General features: G+C 51.2%; 1 protein-coding gene across 4 annotated transcripts in view; it reads left to right on the forward strand.

Annotated features, from left to right (window-relative positions):
• LOC138452983 (zinc finger protein 436-like) overlaps nt 1–25,452 on the forward strand; it is a 284,744-nt gene that overhangs the window by 201,509 nt on the left and 57,783 nt on the right. The window contains exon 7 of one of the 4 annotated variants that reach the window (XM_069605358.1): nt 4,207–6,018. The exons of the other annotated variants lie outside the window; for them this stretch is intronic. Coding sequence (XP_069461459.1) covers nt 4,207–5,486 — 1,280 coding nt within the window. The 3' untranslated portion in view covers nt 5,487–6,018. Of the gene's footprint in view, nt 1–4,206; nt 6,019–25,452 lie in introns of those variants that run through there. 4 annotated transcript variants of the gene reach the window in all.

The following is a 25,452-nucleotide window of genomic DNA, read 5'->3' on the forward strand; positions in this document are numbered from 1 at the left end:
TTGTGATGTACATTCGCTAGTGTTCTTGGGGTGTCTTTAGCTCCGCTCGTCCCTGCCACCCTCACGGGCGAGCTGTTGCATTTCCTGAAGGCTCTCCTTTAGCTGGTTTGTTGGAACACCTCGCACGAAGTGGCCTGCCTTACCACAGTAAAGGCACAACTTGTCTCTCCTTCTTCTCTCCTTCTCCTCCTTGGTCAATGGCCCTTGCACAGTTCCGATCTGCATTGGTTCTTCTGCCCCTCTATCTGGGGCCTTGGTGGTCTTTTGCTGATCAAGCCTTACTACTGGTTTGTTCTCCCATCTGCGCCGATCCTGTCGTCGCTCCTTCTGCCTTTGGTCTAACCTAAGGGCTAGGTCAATCATTGTAGAGCAGGTATCGGGTTGCAGGTCTACGTGCGCCGCCACGAGGTCCTTTAGATCCTCTATCAAACCTTGATAGAACAAGGCCATTCTCTTTTCTTGGGGCCAATCCGTCTCCATGGCTAGCCGGTTAAAAGCAGTGACGTAGGAGACAAGATCCTTACTTCCCTCCTTGAGTGTCAATAACTCCCTGTCCTTGATCAGAGTCGCTGCCCTACGATTGAAGATCTTACCAAACTCGTCAAGGAACATGTCCCAGCTATACAGCAAAGCGTCATCTGTATGGACTAAAGGCGTGGCTCACAAAGCTGCGTCCCCAGTGAGGTAAGAAATCATGAATGCAGTACAAACATGGGCTGTCCGAAAGATCGCAGGTTTCATCAGAAAGTGCAATTGGCACTGCATGATGAACTGATTAAAGTTCTGCGGATCTCCATGGTATCTCTCTGGGGCCGCCAGGGGCAAAGGTGGCTCAGTGGAGACTTGTACTTACACAGGAGCGGGTGGGGGTGGTCTGGGTAAGGGTGTTTCTTGGGCCTGATTCTGAACCGTTAGGGTGTGAACCTGGCCTGCCAGATTCTGGTAGTCCGGCCTAGTTGCTGCCAACTCGGCCTTCAATTCCTGGAGCAGTGTTACTTCATCTGCCATGGTTGTGCTACCTGAGCGCCCAATATATACGTGGGCTCGCAATTCTGTCAGGTCTCCTGTTCTCTTGAATGGCGCAGAGGCAGCACAAACACCTGCCTCCCCGTTGGGTCTTGGCACCTGGGATATTACAACCACAGGCCACTGCAACTCTCCTGGGGAAAGAGGGTTAGGGTCTCTTGAGTGGATAGGTAGGGGGGTATTAGGATGACCGGAAAGAGGGTAGGGGAGTTAAGTGGATAGGTAGGGGGACATTAGAGAAACATGCTCCTCGGCTCCTGCTCCAGAATATGACGACTCCGCCCTTGCACACTCACTCACATTCACAATGTGTGCCCAATAATTGGGGGCCTTTGTACTGGAGCCCTTAACCAGCAAATGGTAAACAACTGTGTGCTGCACAAACTTGCTTAGGATCACACTCACACCACCCAACTTTGCAGGTTGATATGTCACCTGGCTCCCATCCCCACATTACAGAATGTAGGGCAGAGTTCCTGCATTTACTTCATGCAAAAAGAATAAGATCTTCACATTACCCCATGCGAGGGAGTGCCCGCTTATAAAACGGAACCCAAAATACTTAGCTTCGTTTTCTGCAGGAGTCCTGGGTCCTCCTGGCCTTTTCGTGTTAGGCCAATGCGCCGTCCCTCGGCTTTGTTTGCCGCTGAAACATCAAAGCATAAGTCAGTGTATGTGAGCGATAAGCTTTGCTCCTGTGAACTTTCCTTAATGGGTTAATGTATGAGTTTCCAAGCAATCCGTGCTCTGCGGTTACTTCCCTGGCTTGCATGTAACAGAATGCCCCCAAGGTACATGCTGAGACAGTTAGGCACGGTTTTCATGCAGGGTTAATAGATCAGAGCTGTCCGTTCTCGTCTCCCCGTGTTCGTGGCAATGGGCAATTAGTAAGTTAACATTCCCCGGGAGAGCGACTCCCTTCTATGAAGAGAAAACGGCTGCATGTAATTAACATCAAGCTGCTACTTATCTGTAGATGTACGCAGGGCCTGGGGTATTTCTACAGGCGGGTTGCTGCCCCGCATAGGCGTTCCTCCAGGAGCTCGAGGAATACATGTCTTTCCTCTCGTACTGTCAGTATTGCGAGCAGCGCTGTTCGGGCGCGGCTCACGCATGCGCGCATGTGCGGGCGTGGCTGTGGGTGTGGTGATCTTCTCTCTAGCAGTCTCGTGCTGCACACGGCCTGCTGGGAACTGTAGTTTCCTGGCTGTTCTCCATCCCTGGGCTTCGGTCCTGCAAAAGGGATGGAGAACACACCTGAAAAAGCTGGTTGGATACCTCCAGGCCTCCCAAATTGCCTCAGCAACCGCCACAGTGGCAGCTACCCTCTCCACTGACCTTACACCTGCTCCAGCCCTGACAGTACCAAACTCTGGAATGATAGCAACCTGGAGTCCAGGAAAAGCACTTGCACTTTGGAAAAAGCCACAAAGATACAACTATTTCAGGGAGCTTACCCTGAGCAACCTCAGGCTCACTTCTGGTTCATGTACTTCGCCGAGCAGGCCAGGAACCGTACAATGCCTAATCACATCCAACGGTTGTAGCTGTTCCAAAAAGCCTGACGCAGAATTCCTTACTTGATCGCACGTTTGGCACTTGGTTCTAAGGAACACAGATATTGGACTCCCTTTGAATAATGCGTTATGTACCCACTCATTTCCTTTTTTTCTCATCTCTCTCCCTTTCCTCAATCAACTGCTGAATCACCAGCGCCACATGCCGATTGAACTGTTTCAAACATAAAAAATAGGGAAATAATGCAAAGAATTGAATAAGCATGTTCATTAATGGGGATGGGAAGCCGCTCCCGTCACATATGAGATTGGCGCAATTCAAGCAGGTACAGGGATTGAGGGACCCCATAATGCAACAGTCTTGGTGTGAGGAGCGCCCTATAAAGGTATGAGTACATCTGCCCTATAGGCTCAAGGTATTAGAAGGAGCTTCTTGCAGCGGTTGCGCTGATGCAATCTTAAAGGCTCTGGCAATTAGGTGGTGTTTGTACATGTTGGCGCTTATGACGTCATTCATACCAGCAGTGGTGATGAGAAGGCCCTCCTGTCCCACAGAGTTTACAGCAACTTGCATGATTCCAATGGTTACAGTACCCAAGCCATACAAGCCCATAAGATGATGCTATCCTCCCTGCTCTTCAGTAGGTACAATAACACGTTTTACAGGCACACAGGGTAGTGATGCGCTCCCCGTTGTTCAGTGGGTACAATAACACGTCATACAGGCACACAGGGTGGTGATGTGGTCCCTGTTCTTCAGTCGGTACAATAACACATTTTATACAGGCACAGAGGGTGCTGATGCGATCCCTGTTCTTCATTAGGTACAATAATGCATGTTATACAGTCACACAGGGTGCTGGTGCGCTCACTGATCTTCAGTGGGTACAATAACACATGTTATGCAGGCACTCGGGGTGGTGATGCGCACCCTGTCCTTCAGTGGGTACAATAATGCATGTTATACAGGCACAGAGGGTGCTGATGCGATCCATGTTCTTCATTAGGTACAATAACGCATGTTGTACAGTCACACACGGTGCTGGTGCGCTCCCTGATCTTCAGTGGGTACAATAACACATGTTATGCAGGTACTCAGGCTGGTGATGCGCACCCTGTCCTTCAGTGGGTACAATAACACGTCATATAGACACGCAGGGTGGTGATGCGCTCCCTATTCTTCAGATGTACAAAGAAAGGTTATGACAGGCATTCATCCCCTCTTCATATTGTACACTATTACATTGTGGGGCAAAGATATTTACTCAACAATGTAATAGGTCGCTGGGGATTAAAAATAAGTAATCACAGAGGAATTATAGTGTCAAGGCGTTGTGATGTGATCCCAAATGGTGTCATGGAGCCCCCTCAGGCATTGCTAGGTAAAGAGGCAAACCGAGTAACACTGACCAGTTTACTGTACATATTTATATTGCTGTGGCCCTAAATGTTGCTACACCCAATAAGTGAGGGGTTCTGTTGTGGACACTAACTGGACAATGCATGGCAAACTCAGCTTTACCTCTTGCCAACTTAAAAACCAGGGTGCTGATTGTGAGTTGGCGTTTAGTGATAAAGATTCCTTATAAATAAATAAAGTTCAGAAGCCTGCAGTCACCTGTGTTGGAAATGAAGGTAACTGCACTCTTGTTTTACCCGGCAGATGGTGCATCTTTGAGTGAAGCCAGTGATGTGAGGTCTCCAGAAGGACTCCCCAGTGATCTGATTCCAGATGAGCTGCAGACAGAGCGGCCGCCTCTACCCTCTGCCTTACCAGGCCATGCAGAGGCCCAGAGCTGCCCATGGGAAGGCTTTCCCATCGACCCCGGGGATGGAACCCCATCAGGCCATTCACTACAGCCCCCCTTTCTCAATGACCAAGGTGCTGAGACAAATCCCCTCCATACAGAGAGCTCCCTGGCAAGACAAATGCCAGCGGCATGGGAATTATCCGATAAACTCTTCTCTTCAAGGACTCATGCTTGCAGAGTTCAGGGGGGCCATGAATCACAGTCGCTCTACAAGTGTCTGGAGTGTGAGAAGACCTTCAGTAAGAACTCCAACCTGCTGCGCCACCAGCAGATACACACAGGGGAGCGGCCCTACGCATGCAGCGAATGTGACAAGAACTTTGTCCACAAGTCCTCCTTTATCCAGCATCTCCGCATTCACACAGGTGAGAGGCCATATAAGTGTACGGAGTGTGAAAAGAGCTTCCGGCTTAGTTCCACTCTCGTTTACCACCTAACCACACACCGCGTGGAGAAACTGTTCAAATGCACAGAGTGCGAGAAGAGTTTCACTTTGAAGGCCACACTTGTGAATCACCTGAGGGTGCACACAGGGGAGCGGCCTTTTAAGTGCACAGATTGTGAGAAATGCTTCATTAACTTCAGGAACTTGCAGAAGCACCAGCGCGTACACACAGGAGAACGACCCTACACATGTCCCGTGTGTCCGAAAAGCTTCAGCAATGTCTCCAACCAACGGAGGCACCAGAAGACCCATACGGGTGAGAAGCCCTTCCGGTGTCCCCAGTGCACCACGTTCTTCAGTCAGCGGTCCAGTCTCATAAAGCACCAGCAAATGCAGAGGTGCAATCGGCAGCAGAACTATAATTGCAAAAGCTGTGATAAGACTTTCACCAAGAACTCTTCGCTGATCCAGCACATGAAGACACATACAGGTGAGCGTGCCTTCAAGTGCACAGTGTGTGGAAAAACCTTCAGCCACAACTCCACCCTCACCCAGCACCAAAGGATTCACACTGGCGAGAGGCCCTACCAGTGTAGCATCTGCGAGAAGGCCTTCCGGCTCAGCGCGACTCTCCTGAGGCACTACCGCAAGCACACTGGGGAGAAACCTCACAAGTGCACACAGTGCGATAAGTGTTTCAACCACAGGGAGTCGCTGCTTGCACACGTGGAAACGCACAATACATAGTCTTGCTGTCTGTGCAATCTCCAAATGCAAAAAACTGGTGATCCAGAATGAAAAGCTCATGACATTAGTTCACTGGACTGCATATTGTGAATGTTTCGTTACTGGCCCTGGACATGAATCTGATATGGCCATGATGTATGTGTTCCCTCTGTGCAGAGGTATGCGTTAATGATTAGCTGCATCCTTCACTCTGGATGCAGCCTTGGTCCCGGTCACATGAAGAATGCTCAATACCAGATCTCGCCTGATTGCAGAGGCTCACTCTGCATTTAGAATGGTGCACAAGGAAAACACTTTTGCTCCCACAGTTATGTTACTGTCTGTAGTTTGCTCATGGTGTGCAACATGTAAGCAGAGTCTGGTTTGGGAGATTGTATTGCCATGGTTAAGGAAGACGTCACGTGTGTTATAGAAAGATACATGCTAGGAAAGTCTTGTGTAACATCTGTACAAGAGGCAAACCATTGGTTCTTGGACAAACGGTGTTCGCCCAGTTTGCTATTTCCACATCAATTTGACCGATCGTGCCAGGCTGTTTGATGTATGCTTACAGTTTGTATCAGATTTTTATGAAATCATCCCAGTGTTTGGAATTGAGGGGATCTGGGAGCTATTTAGCTCCTGCGTGTAGTCTAGAAGAGCCTGGTTAGCTTGACAGCAACAGCTATATCAGGAGCTACTTCTGGCTCCCCATGCCAAGGGGTTCTGAAAAAACACACATGTGAATTTACCTGTGTGCATTTGGGACAGTCTACAAGTAAACATTAGAACAAGGGGTAATACATAATGGACACAATTATATGTTTGTATCTTATGTGGAAGTTACGCGGAACGCTATGTATTGGCTCCTCGTTAGCCAGTTATAGCTCCTAGTCACTGGTTAATGCTGGATACCCAGGAGCTGCCTTTAGCTCCTGCATATGCAATCTTAATTTCGATCCCTGCATCCAAGTCCTTTCCCCATTGCATCCATTGCGTTCTTCTCCTGTTTGTCAATGGAGAATGGCCTTCAAGCTGCTACTCTCAGGGGGCAGTGGAAATTCAACCACACCATCTGAACCCAAACAAACAGACCCTACACCTCTGCAAGCCTGTGATCTCTTCATGGCACGCTGCATTGCCCATAAGGCTCTGACTGCAAATTCACCAACTTGCCTTTCAGAGAAAGGGGCAATTTTCCTTGGACAACCCAAATACAACACCTAATCCCTTGTGAAACTAGAGCGACAAATAGGCAAATGAGGAGAATCCCCTAGGCAAGGTTTTTTTAAAATTATTATTGAAATCATTATTATTAGTATTTGTATGGTTTCAGGAAGAAACGTAACACTTTACAATCATAGGGGTAATGACATGGTGAGGAAAGCAGGAAAACAAGGGAGTGGAGATCTAACGACTGGATCTACAAGCAACCTGGGGAGGAAGCATTGGGGATCGGATCACCCATTCTCAGGTAGGCTGGGGAATGGAGGGTGTATAGACCTAGGCGTTAGAGAGGAGCCACTCCTTCAAGAGGATGTTCTTGAGCTCCTTCCTGTACTGTAGAAGCGAGGGGGGGGGAATCCTGATGTTCACTCAGAGGAGGTTCCAGAGTCTTGAGGCATAGACAGAGAAGACCTACCTCCTGTTTTCTTCTTCCTGCACTGGCAGAGTTCAAGTCTGCACATGTCCTTACTCTGGTGGTTCGTAGACCTCCAGAGATGCGCTTCTCAGTGAGGTAACTTGGGGATTCAAGATCATAGCCTTGTAGATGATGCAGCAGGATTTGAAGATTATACATGCTTGCAGTGGGAGCCAGTGCAATTCGATGAGGGCGGATTGATGAGATCAAATTTGATGAGTCTTTTAAATCCTGCTGCAGCATTCAGGACACAACTCAGGGGAGCCAGGATAGTCGCTAGAAGACATTCCAAAATGGAGCTGTTGGAGTATTACCAAGGCTTGGACAACAGATCTGAAGTTGCTTTCTGGGATGAAAGGTTTGATTTTCCACAGGACAGAAAGCTGGTATCAAGCTGTTTGTGTCCTCCTTGCTATGTGCTGTTTGGAGGCGGGGTCTGTCAATGGCAAGCCCAATGGACTTGATGCAGGTGGTCAGCTGGGGTGTGAAGCCCTTGAGGTGCATAGCAGATAACCCATATTCGGTGCTGTTGGTCAGCAGTAGGAATTCAGTCTTGGAGGGGTTGAGCTTCAGGTAAGCACTGAACATACACGACCAATCGATCAATGAGAGGAAGGCCTTGAGCATGTGGATGCCTTCAATGGAGGTTATCTTGAGGTAGAGCTGTGTGTCATCTGTCTATTGGTGGATGTGGCTTTTGTGTGGAGCAAGGAGGGTTCAGAGCAGTTGGTTGAAGATCATGGGGGAGGGGATGGATCCTTGTTGGACTCCACAGTTGATGGGTAGAGACTTGCTGGTCTAGAGCAACCCATTTGTGCAAACGGATGGCGATTAGCAAGGTACCATTTGAACCAGTGGAGGACAATTTCGCTTAACCCCATTTGACAATGTAGTTTGTCTGTGAGTGTTTGGTGGTCTGCTGTGTGGAATGCTGCTGAAAGGTCAAGGAGAACCAAGAGGCAAGGTTGGCCATCATCTGGGATGTTAACAGCATTATTTCGATCACCTTGATGGGAGCGTTTCTGTGCTTCATCTGGGGCGAAAGCCAGATTGGTAGGACTGAAGGAGGTTGTTGGCTTCAATGTGTTGGAGGAGTTGCCCAGCTACTGCTTTTTCAAGGATCTTAAAGGAAGCAAATATGGGTGATGGGGAGGGGCGGTGGGGTAGTTGCTGTGGTCATCAGCGTTCACTGTTGGTTTCTTAAGAAGCGGGACGATTTGCCCAGTCTTGATGCTCAAATGGAATGTTTCTTGGGTAATGTGAGTGAAAGCTGGCATTCCCCACAAATATAATAAAATCACCAAATGAGAGACACCAATGGACACACCCCAGTAGGGAATGAGACCAGGACCAAGTGCATGTAAAGTAAAAGACAAGTCTTTATATAAAGTAAAATGGGGCACGCAGAGGACTCTGCTTACTCGAGAGTGCTCTGCCAACAGTACAGAATACAGTCCATTATATGCTTTAGATTCATCACTAGTGACGATTCTCTATAGGTACATCGAGTTGCATTGGGATTGGTGGACACCAATGTTACAGTATAGCAGTATATGGGCCCGCTCCGCATGTTTGGCTATGCAGCGATGTTACTTCGAGCGGCACGTGGTCATCTGGGCTCGTCTGGGTGGTGTAAAGGTCAGGTCGGTTCAACGAGAGGAGGTCATTCTGTCTAAGCTAAGCTAAGCTACATGCCATCTCATGACATGCAATGAATAATACAGAATATAAACCATGTCCTAGTATGTGGGGACACCTATACATTGAAGACACATATTTATACATTCCGGACTCAGGCCTTTGTAGTCATGAGGGATACAAGGGCCTTGCCCCCCAGGTGCGCTATCAGTGGGCTTGATCTAAGATTTATTTGCCATGGCGCCCCAGTGCTTGAGTGAGTGATTTGATAGGTGTTGGTTTTAGGCGGGATATATGATGACATGAGACCAGTTATATTGGGGGCACTCTAGGGTGGTCAGTGGGGAAGGTTCACACTTCTGCTACATCAAAGAGACCATGGAGGGGAAAAAGGTTGGACCAGCAATAACTTCCAAAGGTGGGGGTGAGAGGAGCAAGAGCAGGTTTGTGGAAACAAATGTTTTTTTCCAGGACCAGGCTCCGTCCGGTCATTCACAGGGCAGTGATGTAAAAGGGAAGGCGAGAGATAAGTGTTTAGTTGGATACTTCTTGCGCCTAAGCTTCTGTGAGAACAGGACAGCTGCTGAGACGGCAGAGGGGAAGTAGGAGGGGGGTTTGCTTGCTGACTGTGCGCGGACACTGAAGGGGAGAGATGCAGACTGGCTTTTAGCGATTACATGTGGCCTAATGTAAAATGGAGTCTGCAGCCATGCACTGCTGTGTGTCATTCAGTGAGTACCGCACACCTTGGCCAGAGGCGCACAGTCAGTCATGCAAAGAGCATACCATGTGCATCCTTAGAGGAATGAAGGGGGGCCAGGGAGACCTCTCCTCCCTTACAGGAACTATTGATGATTGTCAGGTAAGGGAGGAGTGCTTCAGTCCGAAATGTCTTGAGTATGGAGGCAAGGACGATGTTGTCGGTGTACGATGTGTCCTTGAGGGATACTAGGGTGGTTTTCCATAGTTAGTGTTTTGAAATGTGTCCAAGTAGTTGTGGATTTGCGAGAAGGGATCAGTAGTGTGCGGTCAGTTGTAGCCTTGGTGTCTGTTTGTTGGTGGGTCATGCTGATTTTGTTGCTGAAGAACGAGTTGATGGCGCTGGATGGTTCGATGGAGCGCGGTACGGGTGGGTCACGCAGAGGGTTGATGCAGTGCTTGATGGCTTTGAAGATGGCTTTGAAGATGGCTCTGCTTTCATTGTTGGTCTTAGCTAAGGTGTTTTGGTAGTAGTTAGCCCTGGCAGTGTTCACCATTCACCTGCGTGTAGCACAGAGTTCCTTGAGCGGGGCGAGATCAAATGCACTGCAAGATTTGAGCCAAGTCTTCTTTTGTTTTTTGATAGTTTGTTGAAGTTTAGTTCTTCAGTTTAGCACGGTGCAGGACCTTTAGGCTTGAGGGTGTGTTCTTTCATTTGGGGCATGGTGGTTGATGTTGGTTGTGAGGGTGGTGTTAAGTTCTTGCAGAAGCAAGTTGCAGTGCTGGTTCTTTAGAGGTAGATTAGCAAATGTGAATTGGAGTTTGGAGAGGTCTTCAGTTGAGAGCCTCCAATGGGAAGTTCTTTAATGATCTGAAGGCCTGTTTTCTGGGTTTCCAATCGGTTTGCTTGACTGGTGTAGTGTGACTAATGACAAAGGGGATTGCCAGATGGTCTTACCAGAGAACCGGGATTTGAGAGCTGTGATATAGGATGGTGATGATGAAGTTGAAGATATTACATTTCCTGTGAGTTGGGTCTTTCGTGTGCTGTGAGAGGTTCAGTGTGTTTAGGAGTCCGATCATCCTTCATTCACTTTGTGCTGGGTTGCCAGGAATGTTGAAGTCCCTGCGGAACATGCTGTTAGAGAGCACGAGATACATGATGCTGATCAAGTCCACAAAGTCTTCAGTGAAGGAGGCGTTGGGCTTGGGTGGTCAATAGATGAGGTGAAATGTGACTGTCTGTTGGGGAGAAAGGAAGTAGCAAGAAAGGTTTTCGAAAGAGCCAATGGTGGTGACGTCCAGTTGTGTACATGGCCATGATGCATGAATGATGGCGAGGCTTTCGCTGATCTGGTTTGGAACGTCTCGTAAAATTCTGCAGCTGTTCGGGATGAAGGCATGTAGAATGTGGATGGAGGTGGATGCTATTTAGGTCTCAGTAATGATGATGGCATGCAAGTCATGTGTGGTAATGAGGTTGGCGATGTCTGCTGCATGGTTGTTTGCTGAGCGGACCTTGGTGAGCATCAGTTTTCGTGTAGTGGTAGATGGAGTGCTGATGGGGTCTATGTGACATGAGTGAGATTGCTGTAATGTGGTGTCCATGATATTGGTGTTGAGCGGTGTGGTTGGCAATGAGTGGTGATAGTAGGGATGGGCTATTGGGAGAGATGGGTGAAACACATATTCGAGGGAGCTTACCTGATGTTAGAGGAGCAGGAGTTCTTTTCCTGGGCCCTCCTCGTTGGAACAGGAATTGCCCATTTCTTCATCTCCCCTTCAGACGCCAGGGCAAGAGATACCCTTGATGTAAGAGTTTGAAGGAAAGGAAGGGGCAGGGTGAAGCAGGTGGATGGGGCTTAAAGTGACCAAGATCCACTTGCACCTGCAGAGAGCGGCTGCCTGGAAGGTGCAAAAACTGGCCGTGGCCGTAGCAACTGAGTGGCAGGGCCTACTTGACCAGCAGCCTCCACAATGCTGTGTGTTAACATCTCAACTGTGAAACAACATCCCCCGCAAAACCAGATGTGGTGCATCCCTCTGGCAATTCAGACCCATCTCTTTAACTAGCACCTGTGCCAGTGCTCTTAGGAATGTATGGCACGTGACTAACACCCTTAAACACAAGCCCCTCGTGCTCGTCTACCTCTCACCCCTCCTGCACCCTGTCTTTCTCATGTGAAAGACCTTCCACCCTCCTGCACCTCAGGAAGTCTTGTCTTTTTAAGTCATTCGCCCCCATGCAATGTACAGTGCTCTGCTGCATTTCAAAGGTAGATTTGGATTACAAAAATACTGAAAATGAAATAACATACCTTTACAACAGGCGCATATTGTACTAAATATTTCACTTTTGAAGGAGTGTCCAGGGTTCATACTATAAATGTATCCCATGTATAATTTTGCTGCATACACCTGTACTTTGTGGCTTGTTTGACTTACAATGACATTCTTAAACAATGCCATGGCTTCAGCCTGTGGATTCACGATCCCACAACCTTTTAGTAGCTGATGTTTGTAGTGTTGTGATAGCTGTGAAAAGGTTTTCTATGAGTCACCTCAGATACGGTTTCAGATTTTATTCCCAAAGTATATACAGAGACAAATCTGTTTTCCCATTCGTAGGTGTGGTCCCTCCACCTTTAGCTTCAACATTGAAGAGGACTCTCGGTTCCCTAGCCCAGTCTCCCAATTCTAAAACGACTTGCTCAAAAATGTGTTTTACTATAACTAGGGGTAAGCCTACTATCTAACCTGTCCCTGATTTTGGAAGACCTAAAGGCCATAGCCTTCTCTATCTGTATCCCGCAAAGAATGTGTAGGTGACTTAAATGCAGTAGTTTGATTGCCCTGGCGTGCCCCTCGACTGGATGTCAGTCATTCAACATTAAACCTCACTCTTCTCTTACTACACGTGTCTCCACTATTCTACACTAACCTAACTATTTCTGTCTCTTTCTTTCTTACCCTTCCTCGCTCCTGCACTCTTTGTACCAACTTTATCACTTCTCTCCCTTATCCTTTCTCTACTCTCCTACTTCCTCTTAATCCTGCTTTCCTATCAATACTCCTGTCTCTACTCCCTCCCAACCACCTCTTAAGGGTTTAGTGCCCTGTTCACTATACTGGCTCCAGTAATGTAGTCCCTATTAAGCTCCTTCTCCCCCTCTTCCTCCTTGTTGCCTCTACTCCCCCTAACCATTCACTCATACATCCAAACAGCCAAAATTGGTATCACTTTCTCAATCGCAAAACCCTACTTTCACACTCTACAAACACGCTAAAAGTTCTCCTCCACCCTCCTTTCTGGTCTTTTGGTCCTCCTTTCTCCTCTTTTGACTTCAACTGAATACCTCTCTGCTGGCAGTTTATAGCCCAACCCTTCCCATCTAGAAGGTTTCCTCTGCTCCCATTGGATGTTCGAGGCCACTGCATTGCTGGGCCAATCTCTAGCTAAGCTACTCCCAACTCCTCACATCTGCTCTCCGTGTGAGCTGGAATTTCCCCAGGAAGTCTTTAACAGGCTCTTAAACTTGCCCCATTCAATGCTCCATTTTCTAACAACCATCCATGCAGTCACTGTGTTGTTTTTTTCTCTCTTCGCTTCCTGGATAAATTAAGTCTGTGTCCAAATGTGTTTTGGGAGTGTTCACTGGTCTCCCCTAATACTGTACATGTCCCCACTTATTCCAGTTCTGCCACTCCACTGTTCCCCTGTAGTGATTCTCTGGACTCTGGTGGGTGTTGGGTATCTCATTTCGCTCCTGAATGGAGAACCCTAGTCAGTTTTCATTTGAACAGTCCTGCTCCCGGATGGGTCTTGTCTGTTGGGTGCAGGTGCATTGTCACACTTGTAGTCCCCGTTTACTTTACATTATGCTGCTTCTCAGGATACACGATCCAGCCCAGGTTTCTGAGGAGACCGGTCCATGCTGGTCACTGTAGTTTATGGGTCTTTTCTTGATACATCAACTGCGCTAGACACCCCCAGTGTTGGGAAAGCACCTGAAAGATCAAAGAGGCCTGGCCTGACCAGAGGCTGATAGCCACTGAGTCAAAGATATAGGTGCCACTGCACTTACACGGCTTCACACATACTGACAGGCCGGGAATGAAGGGTACCTGTCAGATTCACTACCTTTGCTCCCGTTCCTGCAACTTGGGGGGCCTGATTTGGGGATTATTCCGTACTAGACTTTCCTTGCGAACCTTATGCCACTGTGAATTGGGGGTGATAAATCCTTATTGTCCGTGTTACTTCCGTTCCGGATCTATTCTGGGGTTTTGGCAGCCAGTATGCTGCTTTAATCAAACGACTATCCTTCCCAGAATGCCTGGCCCACTCCTTCACCTCCACCCTTGCAGGACAAGGTTGGGTGGAGGCTAAGCAGCACCTGTGGCGTGTGCTCGTTAGCCAGCTTTAAAAGCCTCCGTTTGCTTCAGTCCCGCGCTGGTCATTGGTTCAGTGTTCCTGTTTGTGACCGGTCCCTTGCTCCTGGTTCTTAGCTTAGTGTCCATTTCCAAGTTTCTATTTTCTTGTTCCCAGTTCCCTGGATTTCCAATTAGTGTGCTTATTAGTATTTTCTGCTTCCTGGATTCCCTTTCCATTTTCCTCTGTCTTGCAGTCAGCACTTCCCACTGCTTTTCTTTTTCTGTGCAGCCCAGTTTGTCTGTGTTCTTTATTCCTTTCTCTCTGCCCTATTCTGCAGCGAAACCTTGATCCTTTAGTCCCTCCTGGTTTATAGATTTAGTATTTAGTGCCAGTTTGCATGTCCTTCCCTGCGTGGGGAGAGCGGTGGAGCTTTTGTCCTTGCAGTTTCGTTATCCCTGCTCCTATTCCTTTACCTCTCTTGGAGTCTGTTTTCCCATGCACTTCTCAATTTGTACCCTATTGATTGTTAGGTGTGGTGTGCTGTTGTAGCCAGCTCCTGTATGAATGCCTGTTTTTTCCTCACTATTCGGTAATCACTATTCCTATTTGCCCCTTGTCAGGAGTTTTATGTGTTAAGTTCTCCAGCATGGGGTCTGGCATGGATTCACATGCTCATGAATATTCCCCGTCGTCAGGCTGGGAATCCTTGGTAAAGAAAAATCAGTATCCGTTTAGTTTCTGATCTGTCTTTCGTAGTAGTAACCAATCACTGATCTCTGCGTCATACTGACCACAGCCAATGACTGCCATCTCCCTTAGCCCCGCCTCTGGCAGCCATCTTCAGATTTTTACCACACGTTCAAGTGTTGGGATCCTCGTGCTATTGCTCTCGAGCTTTAGTGCTTTTTTCGCGTTTTTTCCTAGGAAATTTTCTCTTTTTCGGTCAAAAGAGCCTCAAGCTCCACCGTTTCTTTCTCTGATCAACGGGGACCCGTGTCGGATTCTTCTACGCCCCTCAAGGGTGAACATTTCGTCGAGCCACGCTTTTGGAGGACTCCAGAAGTTTCTCAGGCCCATCTCGATCATGGCCCAGGAGAAGGGAAGCTCGACGCCCGGAAAGCTGTTCAGGGTCTGCCCTGGATGCCAGCTTCAGAATGTCTTTAAGGAGGACGAACACTCCCTTTGCCTCTATTGCCTGCATGAGGACAAGACGCACGTGGAGAAGAACTGTGCGTTTTGCGGCAATATGTCGGAGCGGACCATGAAGGACCGCCATCTGCGTCTCGCCAACTGGCTAGAAGGGAAGAGCCCGTCAGGCGAGAAGAAGAAGTCCGAGCGGTCTTCTAAGACCTTTGAGGGCGCCCCGGCGACGGGGGTCCGACAGAAGGCCAAGCACCACGAGTCCGCTGGCACCGGGAGCGCCGAACGGTCGGGCTCTATGGGCGCCAGGCAGGGCGCATCCTCCCCGGCGCCATCAACCACGAGCCAACGCTCTGGCTCGGGTAAGAGGAAGGCCGAGCACCTGGTGAAGCTCCTGGAGTGACCCCGGTCGAGCTCGAAGGCCCCATCGGAGAGGGAGCGAGGCGGTGACCCTTCCCCCAAGGAGAAGGCGGTGAGCGCACCTAAGGTGGCGAAAGCCTTAATCCATCCGGCCAAGGCCTCTATCGAGACAGTCGCGGTGGCCCTGGCTCAGCCTGTGGAGGCTACACCAGTGCTGGCGACCTCGGGGCCCAGGGTCTCCCTGCCACCGCGGAGGGAGTCCTCGTTCATGCCCATCGACAGGACCCCCGTGAAACCTCCGACGGAGAAGAAAAAGGGGGGGCAGGAGGTTGCCGTGTATTCGGCCTCAACCTCTGAGGAGGAGCTGATCGAAGTCTTAAGCCACGGCGTTGGCGTGGAAGACGACCAGCCCGTCGGGAGGGACCCCGACGTAGGAGACGACGAGAACGTTGAGGGTGCCGACGGGGCTCCTGACCGCCCGTCGGACTCCCCTCAACCAGTGCCGCAAGACAACTCGCGGCCATTTTGTTGGCTATACAATCCTTATGCTCGGAGATAAGGACGAGATTGCCATTACCACCAACGGAGGAACCTCTCCCGACGGGGGACCCCGGAGCCAGGCCCTTCTGGGAGCCCTCCTCCTAAGAGAAGGAGGATTCATCCTCCACCTCCTTTTCAACCATCGCGCCCTGCTCAGCCCTCCTCCCCCTCCACGACCCGCGGGGATGATACGGGGACTGACACGGCCGCGACGGGCACAAATCTCCCGTCGTCACCTCCTCCCCGGGCTTCCCTGCCCGACGAGATTGGATCGTTTCATGCCATGATCGCCAGGGCATCCGAGCTTTTCCAGCTCTGCCCGGAAGAGAAGAAGGAAGGTTTCCTTTATCAACGGTGCAAGACCAAGAGGAAGACGGTCCTCGCTGTACCTCTACTGGACGATATCTGGGATGAGGGTCTCGCCCTCCTCAAGAACCCATCCACAACGCCTGCGAGAAGGGATCGGTACGAGAAGAAGTACCGGGTCCCGGACGCGGCCCCCTTGTGCCTTCGGGCACAGCCGACCCCGGACTCGGTCGTCTCCGCGGCGGCCAGGAAGAAAGCGGGGGGGGGGGGGCCTCGGCCTCTACGTCAACCTCCCTGCCGTACGGCGAGGGAAAGAAGTTGGACACGATGGGACGCAGAGTCATCTCGTCGGCAGCAACGACGATTAAGGCTGCTAACGCCTTGGCTATCGTAGCCCGCTACGACAGGGAGTTGTGGTACAAAATCGCCCCCCTGCTGGATTTCCTACCAGACGACAAGAGGGCAGAGGCCCTAGAGATCTTGCAGGAAGGAGAAGTGGCGTCGGACCATGCCATTACAATAGCAACGGACATCGCTGACACTGGATTTCGCCAGTTGGGCAACGGCGTGTGCCTTAGACGGCGTGGATAGCTCAAGGCAACTGACTTCCGTCAGGACGTGCAGACCAGAGTCTTGGACATGCCGTTCGACGGGAGCAACCTGTTTGGGAAAACAGTGGATGATTCCTTACAAGCCATCAAGACGGACACGGAGACGGCCCGGGCTCTTGGTGTTCTCCAGCAACGACGGCCGCCCTTTCGGAGCGGCGGAGGCAAGCAGGGTGCCTCCAAAGGTTCCGGCGGCGTATTTTCCACCTATCGTCAAGCGGCCCGTTCGTCGTCACAGGAAGCCTACAGGGGACGAGGCAAGTCGGGCGGACCCCGCCGTCGTCGCCAAGGAGGACAAGGCGGCAAAGCTTTGTCGAAGCAGGACTGAACCGGCCGTGGGGTCGGGCCCCCACCGAAGCACCCTGGTGGGAGGCCGGCTGGTGAGCTTCGTCAGCGTGTGGGAGTCCATCTCCACCGACCGTTGGGTGCTGGACGCCCTGGCCCAGGGTCACGCGCTCGAGTTTCTAAAGAAGTTCCCGCACGTCCCCCCCGTGGCCAGGAAGGAACATCACGTCCCTCAACTTCTCTTGGAGGTAAAGGCGATGCTCAAGAAAGGCGCCATCGAGCTCGTCCCAAAGAGGCTTCGGGGCTCCGGAGTTTACTCAAGATACTTCCTCGTGAAGAAGAAGACGGGAGGATGGCGTCCCATCCTGGACCTACGACGACTAACAAATTCATCAAGGCACAGAAGTTCCGGATGGTCACCCTCCAGCACGTCCTGGGTCAACTGGAAGAGGGCGATTTCCTGTCGTCGTTGGATTTGGAGGATGCCTACTTCCATATCCCCATCCTAAAGGGACAACGAAAGTTTCTCAGATTCGTGGTCCAAGGGCGTCACTACCAGTTCAGAGCCCTTCCCTTCGGATTGAGGTTGGCACCCAGGGTGTTCACCAAGTGCCTCGCACCGGTGGCGGCGCGGCTGCGCCTGGAGGGGATCCACGTCTACCCCTACCTGGAGGACTGGCTCATCCGAGCAAAGACAAAGGAGCTTGCCGCGGAGCACACGGCGTGGACCGTCCAACTACTCATGGACCTGGTATTCTCCATAAACTACGCCAAGTCCCACCTGGTGCCCGCTCAAGACGCACTGTTTCTGGGAGCGAAGCTCGACACAGTGGCGCTTCTGGCCTCTCCGTCGGAGGAAAGGACGAGGGCCATCTTGGGCAAGGTGCGGCGGATGCTGGTTGCGGACGCGGCCAGGGTGAGGTCCATCAAGTCCCTCCTCGGAATGATGTCTTCTTGCATTTATCTCATCCGCATGTGCAGGCTTCGGATGCGCCCGTTACAGGAGTTCCTGGACGCTCGCTGGATCCAGACGATGGGCAGCTTCGAGGACAGGATCACACTTGACGAGAGCTTCCGACGAGCGATCCGGTGGTGGGGCACCCGTGCGCATCTGACGGCGGGCATGGACTTCCAGACCCCGGACCACCAGAAGACAGTGACCACGGATGCCTCCCTGGAAGGGTAGGGAGCGCACACCGAAAATCTGCACGCGAGGGGCCTTTGGCTGCCGACGGAGAAGTCCCTCCATATCAACGTCCTGGAACTCCGTGCAGTGCTTTGGGCCCTCAGGTCCTTTCTTCCGTCCCATAAGAGCAAGGTGGTGAGGATCTTCACCGACAACACCACCACCATGTTCTACATCAGGAAGCAGGGCGGTACCAGATCCCCAGCCCTGTCCAAGGAGGCTCAGGATCTGTGGCATTGGGCCGTCGCCCAAGGGATGTTTCTGGTGCCGTTTCATCTGGCAGGGATAAAAAACACCATCGCCGACTCGCTCAGCAGGGAGCTGCGCTCATGCCACGAGTGGGAACTAGGACAGATCTAGTGGACCGCCTCTTCCGACGGTGGGCACACCCCATATCGACCTGTTCGCGACAGGTGCCGGAGGTTCGCCAGCAGGTTTCCCCAGCCGAGGAGCATGGGCTATGCGTTCTCGTTCCCCTGGGAGGGCCTGTTCCTATATGCGTTTCCTCCATTGCCGCTGCTGATCCGGCTCATCAACCAGCTCAAGAGGTCACGGTGCAGGATGATCCTCGTCGCACCTGCGTGGCCGAGGCAGATATGGTTCCCGGACCTTCTGGACTTGTCAGCGTCCCCGCCAATCAAGCTGCCAGTGGACGCGGATCTGCTCTCCAGCGAAGGAGGCGCCATCCTCCACCACGACCCGAAGTCGCTGAACTTGCAGGCCTGGCTCCTGCAGCGTTAGAGTTTGGAGGTTACGACATACCGGCCGACTGCAGAGAGGTTCTTGCAAAGGCCAGGGCGTCCTCAACTCTTAAATGCTATGGACACAAATGGAAGAGGTTCTCTGTCTGGTGCCACGCACAGAAGATTAACCCTCTACGGATTGCGGCTCCTTAAGTACTGCCGTACCTGCTGACGCTTGCCAAGGCTGGGCTGGCGCACGCTTCCATCAAGATTCATCTTGCTGCGATCTCCCGATACACCAGAACCACGGGACGGACGTCTTTGTGGTCTCATCGTCTGGTGAAACAATTCATGATGGGACTGTTCAGATCGTTCCCGCCGGTGAAGGCCCCGGCGTGGGAGCTCAACCTGGTGCTGACCAAGCTCATGGGACCTCCGTTCGAGCCTCTGAACTCAGCTCCTTTAAAGTTCTTGTCGTGGAAAACAGCGTTTCTTGTGGCCATCACCTCCGCACGACGGGTGGGAGAGATCCAAGCCCTTTCCTGCAAGCCCCCGTACTTGACTTTTCACGACACGAGGGTAGTGCTCAGGACGCACCCCTCCTTCATGCCCAAGGTGCCGTCGGACTTCCACCTCAACGAACCCTTGGTGTTACCTGTTTTCTTTCCGTCGCCTTCGTCGCCGGCTGAAAGGACTTTGCACTCGCTGATTGAGGCTAGAGCGCTGAAGTTCTACGTGGACCGCACAAAGAGTTTTCGGAAGACGTCGCAACTTTTTGTGAACTTTGGACCTGTCAATCAGGGGAAGGCTCTCTCGAAGGCTTCCATTTCCAGATGGCTCTCCGGCTGTATTATGTACTGTCATCGGTTGGCAAACCGACCGCTGCCTGGCCGTCTGAGAGCCCATTCCACCAGAGCGATCGCAGCTACCACGGCGTTCCTATCTGGTGTGCCCTTGCTGGACATCTGCAGGGCTGCTACGTGGAGGTCGACGCACACCTTCATGAAATTCTACTGCGTCGATCGGGATTCCAGGGAGGAGTCCAGGGTCGGCCAAGCAGTGCTGCGCAACCTGTTCGCCTACAGTGAGCCTGGTGAGGAGGTAAGAATTGCTAAATGTTGAGTTTTGGATGTAATGCTTAATGTTGAGCCTTTGCCACCTCCCGTGGTTGTGCATGTGTGTACTGCTATGTATTCTTTTATTCATGAGCATGTGAATCCATGCCAGACCCCATGCTGGAGAAGGAACAAGTTACTTACCTGTAACTGTTGTTCTCCAGCATGGGTCTGGCATGGATTCACATGCAAATCCTCCCGCCTACCCCTCTGCGGCTCTTCACTTGGTCATACTGCCACTTCACGTGCTACCAAATCTGAAGATGGCTGCCAGAGGCGGGGCTTAGGGAGATGGCAGTCATTGGCTGTGGTCAGTATGACGCAGAGATCAGTGATTGGTTACTACTACGAAAGACAGATCAGAAACTAAACGGATACTGATTTTTCTTTACCGAGGATTCCCAGCCTGACGACGGGGAATATTCATGAGCATGTGAATCCATGCCAGACCCATGCTGGAGAACAACAGTACAGGTAAGTAACTTGTTCTTTATTCTCCCTTTGCTGTTAAAGCCTTTCTTGCCCCTGTTTGATCAACAGGGTTCGTGGGATTCGTTGACATTTCAGGTGGTATTTCTCATTCTCGTGAGTCTTTTCTTTGTTACCTTATACAATACCATCATGGGTGTTAGCTATCAAATCCTGTCGTTGCTTGCCCTGAATGTGGGCTTAGCACTGACATTACCCCACATCACTTTTCATTCCTTTTCATATATTTGTATTCTTATCACGCTCCACTTGCACATCCTGGGTTTTGGTGGATATGTGTCTTGGTTCCTGAGTGCACGTTTTTTGACTCAAAGCTATTCCCTGTGTGATCTTCTGCACTTTTCCCACGTCATATTCACTGCCTTTATCTCTCGTGACAGAATGGCCAGCCCACTATTCCCACCTCTGCCTAAGTATTCACTTCTGCACTTTGATTTTGTTTGAATATGGCAAATCTATTTAAGAAAGAAAGGCAGCAAAGCTTCTTACAAGTTTGTACAGAAAGTTTCCGCTAAATTGATCTGCGACAATCAGATCACCAGTTCTCACATAAAGGAACTCCTTATCACGATTGGGCATTCAGGTGCAGAGTATTTTTCCCACAGGATGGCTCATTCTGCATTGCCCGATCCTATTTCTTTCTATTATTTTGATCCTGATTCTATGTCTGCACAAGCCTTAGCAGCAGAAAACGGCACTCTGTTAGGCTTACTACATAAGAGTACCTCTGTTGTTGAACCCCATGTTTCCAGTTACACTTCTCCGTTCCGTGCATAACTAAGGTTTAAGTTACTTACCTATAACTTCTGTTCTCCAGCATGGGTCTGGCATGGATTCACATGCTCATGAATATTCCCAGTCGTCAGACTGGGAATCCTCCGTAAAAGAAAAATGTTTCACTTTCCCTTTCATTTAAAAACTGTATTTCTCCTCTAAACCAATCACTGCCCTCTGGGTCATACTACCCCCATCCAATGACAGTCCTCTCCCTAAGCCCCTCTTCAGATGCTTACTGCACGCTTAAGTGTTGGGAGTCCTCGAATTGCTATTTTGTACTTTATTCGAATTTGTTTGCAAGAAAGTTCTATTGTTTCATTGGCGCCCGTGTGCTCCTATCTCCATCGGCCGGCAACGGGGATTCGTTGTTGGTGAAGTTGCACGCCCCTCAAGGGCAGTTGTTCGTCAAAGTTTATGGAAGGCCCTCTTGGGCCTACTTCGCGCCCGCCGACCTTGACGGGAGGAGAAAAAGGAGGGAAGGACCCTCTTCAGGCCCTGCTCCCAATGTGGGGTAAGGCACGTCTTCATGGAGGACAAACATCTGAAATATCTATACTTCCTGCACCCGGACCACAACGAGAATGGGTGCGAAATATACCTGCCTGGGCTGCTGAAAGAAGACAAAGAAAGGCAGGTATAGCAGGCTGGTGGCGTGGCTATAATCGGGCAAGGCCTCTGACCTGTGCTCCAAGCAGGTTCATGTCTCGCCCAGGACCTGTTGGTCCGAAGAGCGGTCTCCCTCCGGGTGGAGGTCAAAGTCCTTTGAGGACACCCCATCCGTGGGGGTCCAAGATAAGGCCAAGAACCTCAAGTCCGATTCCACCTGGTTCGCCGCTGATGCGAGTCCCAGGTGGGATAGGCCGCGATCACCATCGCTGTCCACCTCTATAACCAACCTGCCATCAAGCTCCTCTTCAAAGATGAAGTCATCCACTGCGGCCAAGTTACGGGACAAATCGGAAAAGACCATGCAGGAGGAGAAGGCGGCAGCGCAGCCCAAGCAGCCTCAATCGGCACAGCCAAAGGTTTCATCAACCACTTTGTCGACATATTCTGCAACAACTGCTGCAGCGGGAGGTACCGACCCAACAAGGGTGTTTCCTACAGAGCACAGTGTATCCCTGCCCACCCAGGTGTGACACGACCACCGAGGCAGCGGAAAAGGCTGCTGGCACCCTTGGGGGGGGGGGGATGGGAAAGCACAGCTCAGGTCCCGGTACACTGCCCTCGGGAGGGAAAGGTGGGGATCGAGGAGGCCCCAATGCAGCCCTCCAAGGCTTCTGTTCAGCCAATGGACATCTCATCCACGGATGACGATGAGGACCAAGCATCCGTCCATAAATCCATGAGGATGACAGCAGCGCAGGGCCTAGCGGTCCATTGTGCCCTCCACCGATGGACATTTCTATGGACATCCTGTCAACTCTCCAAACCCTAGTGACGAAGATCCAGCAGAGGTTGCCACCGGCACCTGTTGTACCGCAGGCCCCTGACCAGCCTCTGCGTAAGAGGAAGGGTCATCAACGCTGACGCATCAACGCCCTCCACTGCGTCAGGTCCAGACTCCACCAGCGGACCCAGAACTGGACACTGGTACAGACACAGCCAAGGGAACGGACGAAGATAAGGACTTCTTCCCACGGACAACGAATCGCTGCACCTGGACGCCCATCATAGTCTCCACACCAGACGAGGTGGGATCATTCCACTCGATCTCCAGGGCCTCTGAGCTGTTCCAGCTGGTGCCTGAGGAATCCAAGGAGGAGGGGTTCATATATCAGCGACGAGAGTCCAAGAGGAAGACGATCATGGCGGTACCATTTATGGACGACATTTGGGAGGATGGCCTACCCCACATGAAGAACCCATGCATGGCTCCAACCAAATGAGACAGGTGGGAGCAGACATACAGGGTGCCAGATTCTGCACCCAACTACTGTTTGAGGTCACAAACGTCGCCGGACTCTGTAGTGTCAGCTGCCGCAAGGAAACGTTTGGCATCAGCCCCGTCCTACCCCGAACAACGGGGGGAAGAAGATGGACGAGAGTCATTACACAGCGTAATCCACGAGAAAGGCGACTAATGCTCTGGCTATCTTGTCCTGATTCGACCGGGAGGTTTGGTACAAGCTAGACCCTATCCTGGAATTCCTCCCCGACGACAAGAAAACAAAGACTCTCGCCCTCTTTCAGGAAGGGGAGATGGCCATCGGACCATGCCATTACTTTGGCAGTGGACATCGCCGACACATGCTTCCGGCAGATGCCTTCGGCAGGAGTGGCTGAAGGCAAAAAACATTCGCCTGGACGATCATGTAAAGGTGCTGGACATGCCCTTCGACGGACGAAAAGCTGTTCGGGAAGGCGGTCTATGAATCCCCTTCAAGTCATAAAGACAGACACGGAGATGGCACATTCCTGTGGCACTCTACAGCAGCATCACTCATCTTTTCGCTCCTCCAGAGGAATATCGAGCAGATCATCCCAAGGATACTCTGCATCTTACAGGCAACCTCCACGATCCTCCACGTTCCAACGCAGGTGCCCTCGGATTCCGTCCGTTCCCCATAATGAGCAGCACATCAATCAGCTCCTGGATGAAATGCGAGCCATGCTACGGAAAGGGGCGATAGAGCTAGTTACCCAATGACTCCGGGTATCGGGAGTCTATTTACTTTCTGATTAGAAAGAAGATAGGGGGTTGGAGACCCATCCTGGACCTGTACCTTCTAAACAAGTACTTGAAATTCCCAAAATTGAGGATGGTCATGTTTCAACACATGCTCATCCAGCTGGAGGAAGGGGATTTCTTGACGACGTTGGACCTAGAGGATGCATACTTCAACGTCCCCATGCACAGGAAACATCGGACGTTCCTTCGGTTCGTGGTTCAAGGCCAACACTACCAGTGCAAGGCCTTACCTGTCGGCCCCAAGGGTCTTCACGAAATGCCTGGCCCTGGTGGCGGCCCACCTACATATGCAGGGCATACACGTATACCTGAACCTGGACGATTGGCTGGTATAAGCCCCGGGAGCTGCCCAACAAGCACATAAAGGAGACCATCCAACGACTGACAGAGCTGGGGTTCTCCATGAACTATCCAAAGTCCTGCTTAATGCCATCGCAGAACGCGCAGTTCCTCGGCGCCAGACAACACAGTGACTTGCCTGATGTCCACCTTTTTTGGAAAGGCTAGCGACCATTCAGGGCAAGGTACAGCTGCTGTCGTCGGTGTAGACGGCCACGGTTTGGGCCATCAAGTCTTTGCTAGGCATGATGTCATCCTGCATCTACCTTGGCCGTCTCTGCGGGTTGCAGATGCGACTCCTACAGGAATTCTTGGATGCACATTGGATACAAGTGTCTGGGAATTTTGCAGACAGGATCCCACTCAACGAGGAGTTCCAGCAGTCGATAGTGATGGGGATATGCTCCCACATCGCCCAAGGGACGGGATTTCAAACCCTGCATACCAGGAGACGGACGCCTCTCTGGAAGGTTGGGGGGCTGACAGGACGTCTGCACGCCAGAGGTCAGTGGCTTCCAGAGGAGAAGGATATGCACATCAAAATCCTGGCATTGCGGGCAGTGTTCTGGGCCCTCAAGCCTTTCCTACCGTCTGAGAGGCAAGGTGGTGAGGATCTGCATGGACAATACCACCACCATGTTCTATATCGGGAAACAAGGGGGCACTCGATCCCTGGCGCTTTGTAAGGACGCTCAGGACTTGTGGCATTGGGCCATCGGACAGGGGATGTTCCTCGTTCTGTTCCACCTGGCAGGCGTCAAGAACACAATCGCCAATTCCCTCAGTGGGAACTTAGTCAGGTTCAGGTGGACCGTCTGTTCGTCAAATGTGGCAGACCTCTGATCGATCTTTTCGCCACAGTGACAAACTCAAAATGCCAGAGGTTAGTCAGCAGGTTCCACCAACCCAGGAGCATGGGACGCATTCTCCTTCCCATGGGAAGGTCTGTTTCTGTACACCTTTCCCCCCCGATTCCTCGCCTGCTAAGTGTGACCAAGACACTCGGTGTCGGTGATGCTGATTGCCCGTCGTGGCCGATGCAGATTTGGTATATTTGGTGCAATCCTTCATCATGACCTAGGATCTCTGAACCTGAAGGCATGGCTCCTGTAG

This window comes from Ambystoma mexicanum, chromosome 4p, assembly GCF_040938575.1.
Source record: "Ambystoma mexicanum isolate Mex_15411 chromosome 4p, UKY_AmexF1_1, whole genome shotgun sequence".
Lineage (NCBI taxonomy): Eukaryota > Metazoa > Chordata > Amphibia > Caudata > Ambystomatidae > Ambystoma > Ambystoma mexicanum.